This window comes from Pipistrellus kuhlii, unplaced genomic scaffold (genome assembly GCF_014108245.1).
Source record: "Pipistrellus kuhlii isolate mPipKuh1 unplaced genomic scaffold, mPipKuh1.p scaffold_m20_p_15, whole genome shotgun sequence".
NCBI lineage: Eukaryota > Metazoa > Chordata > Mammalia > Chiroptera > Vespertilionidae > Pipistrellus > Pipistrellus kuhlii.
In genome coordinates this window covers 26,026,887-26,044,084 of record NW_023425460.1, presented here as the reverse complement: position 1 = coordinate 26,044,084, position 17,198 = coordinate 26,026,887, and the positions used below count along the sequence as shown (strand labels likewise).

At 40.9% G+C, this 17,198-nt stretch overlaps 1 protein-coding gene across 3 annotated transcripts in view; it reads right to left on the bottom strand.

Annotated features, from left to right (window-relative positions):
- Positions 1–13,004, bottom strand: part of PCGF5 (polycomb group ring finger 5) — a 50,049-nt gene extending 37,045 nt beyond the window's left edge. For all 3 annotated transcript variants that reach the window (XM_036438538.2, XM_036438539.2, XM_036438540.2), the window contains exons 1-2: positions 12,826–13,004; positions 9,892–10,186 (exon numbers count right to left, since the gene is read on the bottom strand). In XM_036438538.2, the coding sequence (XP_036294431.1) occupies positions 9,892–10,003 (112 nt within the window). In that variant the 5' untranslated portion in view covers positions 10,004–10,186; positions 12,826–13,004. The remainder of the gene's footprint in view (positions 1–9,891; positions 10,187–12,825) is intronic.
- Positions 13,005–17,198: the final 4,194 nt, after the last annotated feature.

Below are 17,198 nucleotides of genomic sequence, written 5' to 3'. Positions count from 1 at the left end.
AATGGAAATTGCCTTTTGTCTTTTTTACAGGTTAGACTGTACTTATTCTTAATGTTTATATTCAATCTTTCTGTTAAGATTGTTTTTCAGATTTGACTTTTTTTTTTTACCCCATGAATGATGATGTTCTTTGCCACTCTTCCAAGCCCAAAGGCCTCTACCTTCACATTTACTTTCACTCTGTAGCTTAGAGAGAACTCAAGTTTTGGTGGCTGACTTGTGATCGGTCAGAGTGGGTGCAGAAGGGTCAGTGGCACTAATCCACCTGAGAATCCAATAATGGGTTGGAAAGTCATTCCTGTCTGGTTAGTGGTGTGCAAGGACTTGACAACAGTAACAGCCTTCTTTAGTTTCAGATGTCAGAGGCCATGGGCAGCACATTGGATCTCAGCGGAGGGCATCAAACAGAGTTCCTTTAGATGCCTCTTCCTCTCCTCCTCGGCTTTTTGTCAGGAGACGGCGCCTTGTGAACTGATGCAATGTGAACCCTGCATCAGTTCATCTGGACCAGGCGTCTTCAAACTACGGCCCGCGGGCCACATCGGCCCGCGGGCCACATCGGCCCGCAGAGGAGTCTGATCCGGCCCGCCAGGTTTTTTGGGCAGTGAGCGCAGCCGAGGTGTTACAGTAGCAATTAGTAGTTCATATAGTCCGGCCCTCCAGCTCTCTGAGGGACCGTGATCTGGCCCCTACTTTAAAAAGTTTGAGGACCCCTGATCTGGACCTTTTCCACGCTGTGTTCTTCCTACTGTACTTGGAAATTGGGTACATACCCACTGAAATGCAAACTGTTGTAATGTCATAAGCTTCAAAGGAAAATATGACTTGCCACCCTTCTGGCAGCTAGAAAATCAGAACTGTCTTCCATGCCAATCACAAATGTCTGAAGAGCCTCTTTTAGCTGCTTCAACAGGGTGGCAGCAACCAAACTGGAATCCAAGCCCCCTGATAAAAGACACCCAATCCTTCTGTCTGTCATCAAATATTTTAGTGGCAGCGTCAAAAAGGACCGGGAGGCTGTTCTTCGTGGTTTCTATCCCAGAACCTGGGAAGTTTCTCCACACTTCACAGAGGGCATGCAGAGGCTCCCTCTGCAGTGATTATATTTAGCCACTTCCACCAATGCAACTTCGCTATTTGACTTTAAATCCAAAACTTCCAGAAGAAAAGGCTCATTTAAAAAAAAAATTGTGGAGTGCTTCAAGTTAACAAGACCTTTAGCTTCTGAACACATAGCCAAAAATCCATCTTCAATCACAGCTTTAAAGAAAGGTTTACTCCACTGGTATCTCTGCCCAGGAACACTTTCTTATTGGCCATATCCAGTAAAATAAATGCAAATACACCATCCAACATACAAATCACGTCTATCCAATTCTCCCTTTGACATAAAGATGAATTATTTCACCATCCATGTTAGTGTGATATTCACCTTCAAAATGGCACTGTAGCTCCTGGTGGCTGTAGATGTCTCTGTTGTAACAAAGCCACAAATAACGATCTTCTTCACTCAAACTGGCTGCATTCCAAACAGCTGGCCAACCACCTCCCACCAGGAAAAGTCCAAAGCAGCAGTTGGTATATCCATTGACATTCTCAAAGCAAAATGCTTCTGGACCCCCCTGTGCAACCTTCACAGCCTCCAGACACTGAAGTAGTTCGGGTGAGCAGGTGGCATGGCGGCAGCGATCCAAGCTGTGGATAGCAGGCAAACAGGGCTTCTGCTAGACTCTTAAACTAGTAGAAGTTTAAGAGTCTAGCAGAAGTGCAGTGACCATGATTTCTAATTCTGAATACATACTTTAGGTTACATATTTTCCTTCAAATCATCATTGGTATCAGTTCCAACTCATTCTGACATAATTTCTTCTCAGAAGCCAATATAAAAGACAGTTTTATTTTTTATCTATCTTTTAGTGTCCACTAAAAGATGTTTTGCTCAACTGTTTAAACATTCTTATTTAGTACAGCAAGTTTTCAACCTTTTTTCTCAAGGTACACACAAACTAATTACTAAAATTTCATGACACTCCAAAAAACATGTTTTTTGCTAATTTGACCAAAAAAGGTATAATTTTGATTCATTCACACTGGATGGCTATTGTTGTATTGGCTGCTGTGATTTTTTAATTTGACAAACTAAGGGAAAAAGGGTTAGTGCCACTAATAAATAAGTATTGCATGTTTTAAAAATTCTTGTGGCACATGTTGAAAATTGCTAATCTAATGCATAGTTTCAAAAGCTAAAAGAACCATACATTTCATATAATTCTTCTTTAAGATTAATAATAGATGACATCTAGATTAAGACCTATAATTATTTTCCCTTATTTAAAAAGAATCATCAAAATGAGCACTATAATCACTTTCATGAATAAGTGATTAGTTTCTGCCAAAATACTGTTTGAAATATGTATTATCAGTATACCAGTGATCTCATTTCTAACATAACCCTAAAAATTTATATCTGTACCCACCGAGACTTTAATATAACTTCTTAGACTTTGATTTTTTCCCTATTCTCTTAAAAAAAAAAAAACCAACATAAATTTATTTAAACTAACAAAGAAACACACAAATTAAAACCACCTCTGCTGTGCTCACCAGCCATGAGTCCAGCTTCTGGCTGAGCAGCGCTCTCTGCTGGCAAGTGCAGCATTAGTGGCGGGCGCCTCTCCCACCTCTGAGGCAGCACTAAGGAGCAGCCAGCCCAGCTTCTGGCTCAGCAGCGCTCTCCCTGAGGGAGTGCACTGACCACCAAGAGGTGGCTCCTGCACTGAGCATCTGCCCCCTGGTGGTCAGTGTGCATCATAGCAACCGGTCATTCTGTTTTTCAGTCGTTTGCATATTAGGGTTTTATTATATAGAATTTTAAATTCACATGCCATTTAAGAATTTTTAGAAAATATAGCCAAGCAGAAAGAAAAAAATTTAGGAATATGACAATTTAATATGAAGATGTGCCCGATACAGCTCTCTAGGAGTCAGAACCCAGGTCTAGCATTTATTAGCTGTGTCACTTTAACTTTTTGAGTTTTTGTGAAAAACGCTGAAAAACGAATCTGAAATACTCTGCCCACAAACTTTCTCATAGTTTGCTTCTTCCTATTACTCCAGTCTGCTCAATTGGTAACTCCCAAGATAAAACTTGCTCTGTTTTATTTTTCCTCAGAGTATTTGATACAGCATCTGAAATCATATTGTTTATTAATGTATTGTCTGTCTCTCCAATAAAACATAAATCCTAAGAGGGCACATACTATACCTGTGTTCTTTACTGTTTTGTTTCCACTGGCTAGAATAAAAACTGATAAAATACAGATACAAATCTATTAATGATTAAATACTACCACCTAACTAGAAGGATCCTTGGGAAGATTACATAAGACAATGAAAGTAAAGCTCATGACCTCAAATATGACATTCAATAAATAACAGCTATTAGTTTAATCTTTCATTAGTATTTATTTTAATTACTCTATGATTAAAAGTACAAGCTGCCTAGTTCAAGAGATGCTAGTATTATAAATGTCTGGTCCAGAGCAGTGTTTCTCAAACATTAGTGCACCACAGAGTCACCTGGAGACTTGTCATTACACACACTTTCAGTCTCCTCCCCAGAGATCCTGACTCAGCAGGCCCACAGTGAGGCCCACAGATACGCGCTCCTAACAAGCTCCCAAGTGGTGCTGTGCGTGGATGCTTCCAGTCAGCACCTTGCATAGCAAGTATATGTACTACAAGATTTTTAAACACCGAGTATCAACGCATCAAAAGTTCTCTGTAACTTAAATACTTGTGTATTTATAATAGTTGTTCAAAAACAATAAATGGTTGGTAGTACTTAAATTTTACCATTTTACGATTAAATTGTTCCTCCATTTTCCGTATTACCACATAAAATCATGTCACTTGTCACATCAACTATATTTAATTATCAATTAACCCTTGTTCTTTGCTAAGTCAACACTAAGTACAACGTTGTGTTTTCCCAAATAATTCATTCTTAGTTAGGGGATTAATGCAATAATCTCTGAAAGGGCAAAAAGAATAAAACTTTCCTATATTACACCACAGAATTCTGTGTCTAAACCTTCCCCCTTTTCCTGAGAAAAGAATAATCAGATTTTTATAGCATACTAACCACAAAAGGGTTAAGAACCAATGCACTGTTTTCTCTACACATTTTAACTATTGGGGAAAAGTCCTTTGTTCTTAGTTTAAGCGAGAAATCTTCCATTTTAAATCAACAACCTATACAGCCTCTATCTAACCTTAAAAAGCTCCTCAGAACACTAGTGCAAAAGACAGAGCACCCCTTAACTGAGAGCCCTCAATCTCCAGTCCTCAACCCAGCATCTCTCTCTCTCTGCCTACAGCACAAAAGACTCCCCCTATATTTTAAAAGGTAGTTTTTAAAAATTTGTAAGTGCTAACCAACACTATTTACATGCCTTTCAAGCTACCTATCACTGCATTTGAATCTCTGAAAGGAAAAACACAATAAAATAACCGACTGGCTATTTACTTATTCATGTAAGCCTTTATTGAACACTCAAGGAACAGGTAGTAAGAATACACTTAACCCAAATATGTCTGTGATAGCAGGTGGAGGGCATATCTTGGAGGAAATTATTTTTGAAGAATGAATAACTGCTAGCCAGGTATACAAGAGAAGTGCATTCTAAGCAGAACAAGCTGCTAAACAAAGTATTTGTACATGGTGTATGCTGGATGGTGGGACAGAAGCTGGTCATACTTAAGTAGCTTTAATTTATCCTGAGGGCATTAGGGTATCTATAGGAAATACTGGTCAGCTGAAGAGTGAGTGATGAAGACAGCAAGGTTTAAATGATCACCACTATGACAGTGGTTAGGAGTGGGCTGCAGTGACTGGTGAGAAGTAATGAGAATCTGAATAAAGTCATGGGGGAAGGAAGTGAAGGGGCATATTTAAGAGATACTAAGGAGGGAAACCAGTCAGGACTTTGCCCCTGTTTTGATAGTAAAGGTAAAGAGGGTGATGTGCGGAATACACCTCATTTGGACAACTGAGTGTTAGAATCTCATTCATTCGTTGTTAGATAATGTTGAGTTCCACCGACTTTAGGTCATCTAAGTGGACATCTGGTTGGATTCTGAAACTCAGAGGAAAGGACTATGCCAGAAATAAACATTTGTGAGATATCAACAAGGTAACTGACATCTCAGAGTAGATGAGCTCACACAAAAAAGAAAAAGATCCAAATACATGTGTAGAAATTTCTTCTTGTCTTATGAGAAGTTTTGCTTGATAGAGTTTTAAGTTCCCAATTATCTTTTTTTTAACCAATCTAATTATTGGTTAAAATAATTAAAGTGTTAATTATTTATTTTTAAAAATTCAATAATTATCTGTGAGAACATATTTATTTCATTACGTTTGTTGGATTATTAAAATTATCTTATAGACAAAATTCAATAATTATCTGTGAGAACATATTTATTTCATTATGTTTGTTGCATTATTAAAATTATCTTATAGACTTATAACTATAGTAAATGCAGATTTAGTTCCTCTAATATTTTCTCATTTAGAACTAAAAACTCATATTTATGTTTTAAATGTTTAAACTTTCATCTTTTTATAGAATGTCATTGGCCTGCTGAAGGGAAGTGATGTTAGTAAGCTTTTATAAATCCCCTCTGGCTCCCCCTTCCTTCTGATTGGCTTGCCCCTTTCTTCTCCTTCTAAGGAGCTCAAGTGCTAACAACATCAAGGGCTGCTGCACTCAGCCATCCTGCAGGTCCTTCTGGCCCTTCTTTCTACATCTACATGGGAGCCAGTCAGTATTAGCTCCAGAATTTTTCAATGGGAAATGGGAGAGCAACAACCTCTCTGATTTGAAGAGAGAAAAAGCTGACCTGCCTTTGCAGAATATTTTGAAAGAAGAATAAAGCAACTTAATTTATCCATATCAAAGTAGAGAGAGCCACTCATGATCCCTACTTCCCACCCCAATGTACCTCTACCGCCCCAAAATTAATGTCCCTGCCTGAGAAGATCTAGGACCAATGGCTTTAGGAATTTCAGAAAACACTTTAGTTCCTTCTTTTGCATTCCATTCTATTGCAATAACCTGACACACATCTGTTATTTTATCATTCTGTTTCATTAGTAGTATTTTCATCACAATTAACATCAAATTTTATTTTATACATTTTTAAATATGTTTTTATTGATTTAAGAGAAGACAGGAGGAGAGAATCATTGATTGCCTGCCTCCTGAACGCCCCCTACTGGGGATCAAGCCAGCAACCAGGCATGTGCCCTTGACAGGAATCTAACCTGGGACCCTTCAGTCCACAGGCTGGCGCTCTATCCACTGAACCAAACCAGCTACGGCTTTTGTACATTTAACTTGATTACTCTATCTTTCTTTACTTGATCAGAAAGTCCAGAAAGGCAGATTCCACGTCTGGTTTTGCTCACCACTAATAAAGCTCTACTTACATATTTCAAACTTGAACAGTAAGACCCAAATCTTTTATTTATAATTAGCTTCATAATAAGAATTATTCTTTACTTATAGTATCATTTAAAAGAATAGTCTTTGTACAAAGTTGCCTTAATATTTTTTTTATATAACTAAGTCAAGACTGAAAATATTATGGAGTATCACAATGTCATTTAACACTTCTCACTTTCTTCTTGTTCCATTTGGTTTCTTATTTTTCTATTTTATACTGCTCCCAAATCACAGTGCCTCTCTATCTGTCCCACATTATACATAAGAAAACCAGGTAATACCAAAGACCAAACAATGACTGAAAAACACTACTTTGTGGTGCTACTTATTTTATCAATACTAATAAGAGGACATGTTTCTAGTGAGATAACTTTTGCCTAATATAAGCCCTATTGTAACTAAAAAGAAACAAAAACAAAAACATAGAATTCCAAGGACTAGACGTGCAAAAAGGTTAGCACTGTGACCCTGGGTTGAGTACTCCATCATTTACTCTGTTCTTTGTTATCTGTTGATGATAGAAGGTCACATTTGTTTTCCCCCACTGTCTTTTAATCACACTGCTGTCATTTTTATTCTCTCTCAGTAAAGGGGCTTGTTAACTTCCAAGTGATTGTTCAGGCCAGAATGACTGAAAATGCAGTTAAACAGTCACTCACCCTTTTTATACCTTAAATTGTTGTTGCAAGCATAAACATAACCCTTGCTTATAAATGGATTATTTATACTTCTAGAATCTTTTGTCTTTCCTCCAAAAAAGTTACATTTAAATTGGGATTTCATTATGCCCCAAATATTTTTTTGAGAAGAACAGATATAAAATCTATATTATATAGGTAGAAAATGAAAAATTTGTGCCTTCTTATTTTCTTACTAACGATTTGGCAGTTATTGCTGGAGACATCCAAATATAAAAGCAATGTACACATGTTAGAAGCAGAAAAGCAAAACAGACTGTGGACCATGTCCAGGTACATGTTGGGTATAGTGGGAAACATGTCACTAGAGCAGTGACATCCTGTTGGCTCTTCCTCCAAAACACATCCACAATCCAAGCACTCTTCCCTACCTCCATCTCACACCGCATTACCCAAGGTGAAGGCCCTGTAATCTTCCACTGACCAGTAGCAATGCTCTCCCAACTGATTTGGTCTTCCTTGAACTTGCCGAGAACATTCCTACCTCAAGGCCTTGTATTTGATTTTCCCTCTGCCTAAAATGCTCAATCCCTTAAAGTTTCTATTCAAATGTCATCATATTGAAGAGGCCAACCCTGACACTCTATATAAAATAACCCCATCTCTTCTATCTACAAACTGCCTTTGTTCCTCTTCATAGCATTTATCACTAATGTGACACATATTTATTATTAGTTTCCCATAAAACTCCTTAAGAACAGAGATATTTTACCATCTTGTTCACTGCTGTATCCTCTGTGCTTAGAATGGTGCATGGCACACAGTAGGTATTCAACAAATGTCTGTTGATGACATTTAACTGGTAATTGTTCAAGTTAAATAATTATATAGGGCAATAGACAATTATTTCAAGACAATTCATAGTTAATTGCCAATTGAACAGCATGGGCCAGTAACACTAAAGGAAGTATACACCAGCATCACCTGGAAAGATTTTTCAAAATATACCTGCCCAGATCTCACAACATCCACCAAACCTCTCCAGGTAGAATTCTGAACATGAGAATGTTTAAACCGCTTCCTAGGTGATTCCATTTTTTACAAACTGTGATAAAATACATATAACATAAAATTTGTCATTTTAACTATTTCCAGGTTTTATATTTTGCACCCCTGTTTAAAACTATGGTATAATATTTAATTACTTAACTCAAAGTTTCCATACCCACAAAATAAAGATAACCTTTTACCCTCTCTCTCTCTCTCTCTTTTTTTAAAAATATATTTGATTTTTTACAGAAAGGAAGAGAGAAAGAGAGTTAGAAACATCGACCAGCTGCCTCTTGCACACCCCCTACTGTGGATGTGCCCGCAACCAAGGTACATGCCCTTGACTGGAATTGAACCTGAGACCTTTCAGTCCTCAGGCTGACGCTCTATCCACTGAGCCAAACCGGTTTCGGCTACCCTCTCTTTCCTCCCACTCCAAACTGCTCTAAGGTTACTCTAAAGCTAGAATGAAATGTAGTAGATATATAAAATATCTAGTTTTGTGCAAATAAGTATTAAACTAGAGTTATTGGAATTACTTTAATTGAGATAGAAAATAAATTCATATTGGCAGAACCTCAAAAGTAAAATCTTGGCATAAGTGGCTATAAATTTTTTTCTTTCTCTACTGATAGGGCAGATGAGAAAGAAACTTGGAAGTTCCACAGATATGATCACCTTAGAACAGTAATTCTGAAACCTGAGTGCCTCAGAATCCCATGGAGAGCTGTTTAAATGCAGATTGATGGGTCCACTCCCAGAGTTTCTGATTCAGTAATTCTGGTGGGGCCTGAGAACTTGCATTTCTAACAAGTTCCCAACTGATGCTGAGCTACTAGTTATGAGTTCAAGGGCACAAAGTTTTGGTTATTCTAGATGATGAAGTCCTGAGAGCTACAGTACTGCATGGTGCCTATGGGTAGCAATACTCTGTTGTATATCTAAAATTTGCTAAGAGGGTATATTTAACTTTGGGAGGTGACAAATGGGTTTATGGCATAGATGTGGTGATGGTTTCACAGGTGTATACTTGAATCTAAACTCATCAAGTTGTATACATTAAACAAGTACAGCTGTTTATGTTAATCACACCTCAATAGTTTAAAAATAACAATGGTTTAAAGTATGCACATTCTAACAAAACCTCTGAGCAGATTAATTCCTTCAGTATAATTTTTAAAAAACATTTTTATTGATTTCAGAGAGGAAGGGAGAGGGAGAGATAGAAACATCAATGAGAGAGAATCATTATTAGACTGCCTCCTGCACGCCCCCTACTGGGGATCGAGCAAAAACCCAGATATGTGCCCTTGATGGAATCAAACGGGGAACACAAAATCCATAGGCCATTGCTCTATCCACTGAGCCAAACCAGCTAGAGCTTTCAATATAATTCTTAATTAAAAACCTAAAACAGTTTACTTAAAACTATAACCAATAATATGCTAATTATTTTTAGAACATTTAAGTGTCAGCTAAAAATCAACTATTATAATTTAAATAATATAAGAATAATTTCATGCCACTAGTATCCCAATGACAAATTCAATCCTGAAAATATATTTAAAGTTAAGGTAAGTATTAGAATACTCATTGTTTTAAAAGTTAAAAACTGGATAAAAGCAAAATGTGGTAATTTTAAAAAAGCAAGTGTAACCCATAGCTTCTGATGCGTACATGACAAAATTACTTACAGGTATGGAGGCATTCCGTCACTGTGGTTGGCTTGATCAGATACCCTTTACAGATGTAGCAGGTGATGTAAGGATTGAAATCTTTCACCAAGTGTTTCCTTTGGGTAGCCATTCGTAGTTAGCTCGGGCTGGCTTCAATAGTTCAGGTAACGAAGGGTTTTAAGTTGATAAAAGTCTGATCCCAAGAGCTGGTATGGAGTTCCCAACTGGATATCCTGCGGCATGAGAACTAACATCCAGATCTATCACAAGATTGCTGGTCATCACTCCTTTTGGTGGTTCTGCTTTCCCATACCTGTTTCCACAATAATTTAAGAGAGAAAATGGTATAGATTTGTCATACTGTATCAATACCATTATATTAGCAGCACATGTTACATGTTCTAAATTAGGTAAACAGGTGAAAAGAACATTGCCTTATTGTAACCGTAGTCTGTAAACCTGCTACAATGTAATTCAGAATAATGGCAAAACTGATCCACTCCTGAAGCCTCAACTATCCTCCTCTATAGCAATGACAGTCAGGCTGTTAACTCCAGTTCTGCCATCTTTACCTCTTTAGTAATGCCTTCAGTCTGCTTGTCTGCTCTATTAGGAGCTCCTGGCGACACAAGTTAAAGGATTAAAAATTAAAATCATTACTGACCCTATCAAAATGGCCCGTTTCCTTTTTGTACCCCATAGCCAGTCAGTAGTCAAATCAAGTTGATGTCCTTTTCCTTTTCATCCACATCCACCTTCACTCCATCATATATTCTCTACCAGGTTAGCAAAGAATGTCAAAGTCTCCTCTTTACAACCAGAAAAACGTTTACATTTCTTAGCTTCTGGAGGCTCTATGCCCTCTATCCAACATCCCCTTCCTCTCCTCTATCTAGATCATTGGTTTTCACCTGCAAGAGACATACTGGTGTGCCACAAGAATTTTTAAAACATGCAATAGCTGACCATTTATCAGGGGCACTGCCTTCTTTTCCCTTAGATTGTCAAATTAAAAAAATGACAATAGCCATCTGGTGTGAATGAATCCAAGTTACCTATTTTTCTTTGTCAGACCAGCAAAAAATCTATTTTCTGGTGTGCCACAGAATTTTAGTAATTAGTTTGTGTACCATGAGATGAAAAAGGTTAAAAACCACTGGTCTAGAGCCTACCTTTCCTTCAAAACCCTTCTCCAAAGCTATCCTTGATGTAATCTCTTCATGGTTTTTAACTCTTAATTCTTTCCTATTACATTGTCCTTTTACATACTTTTAAATATATTTTTATTGATTTCAGAGAGAAAGGGAGAGGGGGAGAGAGAGAAAAACATCAATGATGAGAGAGAATCACTGATCAGCAACCTTCTGCATGCCCCCTACTGTGGATTGAGCCCGCAACCTGGGCATGTGCCCTTGATGGGAACTTACCCCGGGACCTTTCAGTCTGCAGGCTGACGCTCTATCCACTGAGCCAAATTGGCTAAGGCTCCTTTTACATATTTTGATTTATAGTTATACTAGAGGTCTGGTGCACAGATTCGGACACTACAATCTGGGACCCTTCAGGGGATATCAGACTTCTGGTTTTGGCCCGATCCCTGCAGGCCAGGCCAAGGGACCCCACTGGTGCAAAATCCTCTGGTATGCATATAAGGTCTTTGGTTAATTTCTTCCTGCCCTCCCCTCCCCCTTTTCCCTCTGCAATTCATCAGTCTGTTCCAGGTTCCCATGCCTGTGCCTGCCCCCTGGTGGTCAGTGCACATCATAGCCACTGGCCCAATGGTAGAACAGTCTCTTAGGCTTTTATATATATAGTCACTCTTTATCTCCTCTATTACACCACAAAACTCTTTGCTAGAAACTGGTCGAATTTAGTAAATGTCTATATAACCCGGGCACTGTTACTTATCCAAGTCTTTTGTTTGTTTGTCAAACTGTAAAATGAAAATAATACAGCCAGTCTCCTTGGCGAGGATTAAATGAGGCAACATGCATGCAACTAGCCCACAGTAAAATATGAAAACCATTCACTTTTTTCCCCCAGACATGTTTAGCATAATGGACTTGTACATAAGATTACTTAAAAAAAAAAAGCTTTAAAGGTTCCTTAGTATAACAAATGTATCCTCTTAGGAAACAAGCATGAAAAAAAGGTGATTTCCTAAATTTACTTCTTTCAACAGCAACTTTTTTCCTATCTTAGCTGTTCATTCATTGCTAAGTAGACATAAAGCAACTAGGAAGGTTAAGAGGCGCCATCGCCATTGAGAATGTGCAAGAAACAGGCTCTGCGAGTGCCCACCCTACCCGCCAGGGAGACTGCGCGGCGGGGGCAGCAGGAGGAGAGCACGGACGGACAGGGGACTGGGTTCAGGTCCCTGGCTCGGCATGACCTTCAGCCCGGCACTGGCCATCCGTGGGCCCGCCTTCCCCACAGGTAGGAAATGAATGGTGGTTCGAAGATCTGGGAAGCTCCCAGGAAGAGAAGTTCTCGGAAAGGGGAAGCCCGCGGCCGGACGGGGGGGGGGGGGGGGGGGGGGCGGGCGGAATGGAGGTCCTGAGCCTCCCAGCCCTGTCACCGGGGCAGAAAGGAAGCGGGGCCGGGCAGTGACAGCAACTTTTCCGCGCCCCCGGGCGCCCCGCGCACAGCGCGCCCCGCCCGCCCCGCAGGTGCCCGGCCCGCGGGCGCGCTGCTCGGCCGCCGCCGCAGCCGGCCGGGCGCCCGCAGCCCCCTGCGCCCCGAGGGGGAGGCCGCGCCTCCGGAGCCCCCAAGCCCCGGCCGCCGCCGCCGCCGCCGCCCCCGACGGCGTCTCCGGGTCCAGACGGGGCGGGCCGCGGCAGGTGCCTGGAGGGGCCGGCGCTGCGCCCGCTCCGGGCCCGAAGTTGGGGACGGGAGCGCGGGGGCGGCGGGGACCCGGCCCCTCGGCCGCCCTCACCCCTGCCGGATACCTACCAGCGGCCGCCGCCGCCGCCAACGCTCCTCGCCCGCCAGCGCGCCGGCCTCACAGGAAGGAAAGTGAAAGAGAAACAGCGCCCGCCCGCCGAGGCCTGGCCGGTCCCGCCGCCCCGTCCGCCCTCCCCCTGCAGGCGGGAGCGCGCCGGCTCCGCGGGGCCACTGGGCTTGGGCACGATAGGGCGACGGGCCTCGGGCCCAGGGCCGGTGCCGCCCCCAAGGGCAACTCCACCCCCTTCCAACCGCCGGCGCCAGGGCTGGCCCCGCCCCGACTCCGCCCATTGGTCACGCCTCCTAGACACGCCCCGGCCACGCCCCGCGACGCGCCCCGGTCACGCCCCCAGCGCCCCGCCCGCGGGCCCGTACTCCACGCAGGTGCGGGGGCCGCCCCGCCCGTCCCGCTGCGCGCAGCTGTGCGACACGTAGCTTTGGCCAAATTTTATCTCCATTCGTCTCCCCACCACCAACCCCTCCCGGTCGTCGTCTTTCATCCTAACAATGTCTGGTCTAGTTTTCCTGGCGGGTTAGCAACAAAGGTCAGTGTGGAGAATGAATGAGTCACCCTGCAGAACTCGACTGGGCTGCGTCTTCCCCAAGCCAGTCCCACCTGGGCCAAGAGGAGGACGAAGACATCCTTTCATTTGTGCCTTATTTAAAAAAAAAAAAAAGTCATTAACGAACTTGCTGCTGTGGGGTCGGTCCCCACAGCATGACTGTTGACAACTGTAAGCACTGGGGAGCATGGTGGGAGTGGGAGTTTTAATGGAAAGGTAACTAGTTATGACTGTAAGAGTCATAACCTCTAGTGAACTTTGAGATCTTCAAACGACCATTCATTGCCAAAAAAAAAAAAAAAGTATTCAAAAGCATGCATTAAAAGATTCTTCAAAGTCATTCAATCCTATTCTGCATTCTACAAACTTATAAATTTCTACTATAACCATTATTTTGCTAAACATCAATTAGATCTCCTTCTTGGCTTCTTAGAAGACTGCAATCCAGTAATCTCAGGGTAGCAGGGAAAACAGTGTAATCTCCACCTGTAAAACAAAAGCTAAAGCTAACATGACCAAGGGAATCAGCAAAGGGCAGCTTTCAATCTTGAGTAGTATTAGAAAGAGGAAAAGGTGTTGCAATTGTGTTATCTTTGTGTCCATAGAAGTAGAGAGCAGTGATGGTTGGTTAGGAGGTTGACAGTAGTGGAAAGGGAGGGGAGAATTAATGCAAAGTATTTGCTTTATCTCCAATTGACAGGAGTCACCTTGGTTATTACCAGAGTGATCAACTTTGAAGAGAGCTCTAGTGACAAACCAATGAACCCAGTGATCACTAAGCCAGGTATTCAAAGATTAGGTATTCAAAGATTCATTTCCAATTTAAAATACACCAAAAAGTAGACCAGGACAACTTCTTAAAATATCCAATTTATAGTTAAACTTACATAGACTGAACATAACATTTAAAAATTATCATTTGTAATATAGCAGGAGCAATACATTTTCAGAAACAGCATTCAATTACCGCATTTTTAAGGCAAACGTGATCTTTTTTAAGCTAACATGCCCATTTCCAAGGTTAATCAACTTCAGTAACTCACAGCAATCACAATGAGAATGAAAAACAAGTCAGGTCAAATGACTTTATAGCTGAAGGATTACTCTTTAGATCTCTCATTTTGGAGACTAAACAGATCAACATGTGAAAAGTCATTATTTCTAGAGTAGTTAAAGTACGTAATGGAAGATACTACCATACATACTACAACATGTACAATATGACCTGGGATTTTCCTACTCTGCATGTGAACCTACACTAAGTATATATTTTACAGAATAACAGTTCATGAAGTCCAGGAGGTTTAAATGTGATTAGTGATCAACACTGAGTGGAGTTTATTAGCATTCCCTGAAGAAATGAGCTTGAAGATGGATGTTAGGGGGGTTTACATTGACAAAGGAGGAAGGGGGGCTCACAAAGATGCTATAGAGCAGCACCCCGGAACAGATGTGGAGGTGGGTTGCCAACATCAAAAGTGCGAATGGTGGATTCGAGGGTGGAGGAAACAATTACAACCTTTGTAAAGAAATGTGGTCCTAGAGGCAGTAGGGTCCCTAAAAAAAAAAAAAATGTTCAGTGGTCTCTTATTTCCCCTCTTCAGCAACCACCCTACCTTTCCCATCTCCCAACCCCCAAAAAATGCATAAGCCAAAAAAAGAAAAAGAAAAAAAAATTCAAACATCTGTTTGATTAAAAAAATAATAACAACAACAAGAGAAGGCAAGAGAGAATGTTACCAACGGATGACTTTCCTGCCCTACCTGCAGGTTCTTAGCATTTCAGCATAAGACTTTCAGCTGCTGTGCTGCCTCCTCCCCTCCCCTGGGGCAGCTCTCTGGTAGCTCCCTCTTTGGATCCTCGGTTCTGACAGTGGGGGCTATAACACACCTCTAAGCCTCCATATGAGGAATGGCTCTGATAACAAATCTCAAGCACCAGGGGGACCCTCCGTAGACAAAGGCCTGGAAGCAACTGGATATGCAGGGCCAGGAAAAAGAAAAGGCCGATAAAAGAATCATACCTGAGAGTTCCCTTATCACTGATCTACTTCAGCTTTCTTGTTTTACAGAGGTATAGAAAGCAAGATCCTGGAAAGTGGCAAATTCATAACCACAGAGCTGATTTGGGTAAAACCAAGAACAAAATAAAGGTACCACCAGTTCCATACTGTTTTACACCTCTCAAGAGAACTTCTCAAGTCCAAGAATTGAAGGGCGGTCTAGTAAGAAACAAATTAACTTTAAAGGAACAAAGAGAGAGAAGAATGGGCAAAGAGAGGGCAGGAAATAGCTGTTGGGACGGTATTTAGGAGTGAACTGGACACCGGTGATTCCCTATCAAAGGGAATCCCAAAGCAGTAACTTGTTTGATTTGAGCACTGATCGACTTTCACCCAGGAAATCACATGTGGCTTCTGATAACCCTTGGAACTACTTGAAACTATCTACATGCCTAATGAATGTTTTCATTACTTTATATTTTATGTCTAGATTTTTATTTCCATTAAGGCTGGGCAATGGCTGGGTAATTCTCTACTGAAAAGTTCAGATTCCTTCCTTTATGAATATATCATCAATGAACTGTTGAACTGCTGTTTAATGGCATAGCATTTTAAAAAATAGGGTTATATCTTTACATTTGCCTGAAATATTAAATGATATGACTTTTTTCTTGTAAGTTATTTTATATATCTTAAGAATGCTATTTAGTCTTTTAACATGGAATCTCTCTCACATAAAACTACCCTTTGTATTCTAAAAATATTCTTACAAAGATTTCAGAATAGATTACAATTTAGAGTATCCTACTGGGTCCAAGTGTACTTACTTTATGGCTACAGATATTACAGCTCAAAATCTATGACTGCCTAAAACCAATGGTGGAGGAATGGGAGGGGAACAGAGAATTGAAAGACTTCCAAGCACCCTTGACCATATCTCCTTTTCTCTTACGCAGCCCTCCCCTGCAATCAATGATTCTCAAGGACTCTCTCTGCTCAATGTCTCTTGAATCCTTCCACTTAACCTACCCTGGTTCAGATCACTCTCATTTCTACTTTCCATTACTTCAATGAACTCTTAAGCAGTCTCCCTACAACTCTTCTCTGCCAAAACATTCTCCACAGCACAGCCAGAGGACTCTTTCTCACTACAAATTTGATCGTGCTGTTCCCTAGTCTTAAAAAAAGAAAAAAAGAAAAAGAAAAAGAAGAGAAAAAGCCCTTGTTCTTAGGATAAAACCAAACACGTAATAAGCCCTTTCTGGACCCCTTACTTCTACACAGCCTCTCCCTTGAACTTCGTGCTGCAGCCATAATGAACCTTTTTACCCTCTGGCTAAAGAGAAGGGTCTTCTTGCAAACAACCACCCTGTCTCAGTCTCCCCACCCTTGCTAAAGCTGACCAACTGTTACTTATCCTGTTAGGTATCAGATGATCTCAAAGGCCACCTCCCAGACAAGTTGCTTAAGAGTTTCCTCAATAGACATACGACACCCACATACATAACAACTAATACTAACTCTCTCAAGTCCCACACCACACTGTCTTGGATTATCGGATACAACTGTCTGGACAAACTAATAGTGTAAGCCCAGTAGACACATTGCTTGACTGTACATCGCCAGCAGAGTGGATGGCAAATGGTAGACATTCAAATCAATACTGACTGAAAAGCTGAAGGATTGCACGCAATCTAAAACGTATTCTGTGTCTTCTTCAGTTTCTTCTTAGAGGGATCTTTACAAAGGATGAGCTGCCTCTAGGACTACTAATTAAAATCACACCAGGAGTACAGACTTATCCACAAGAAACAAT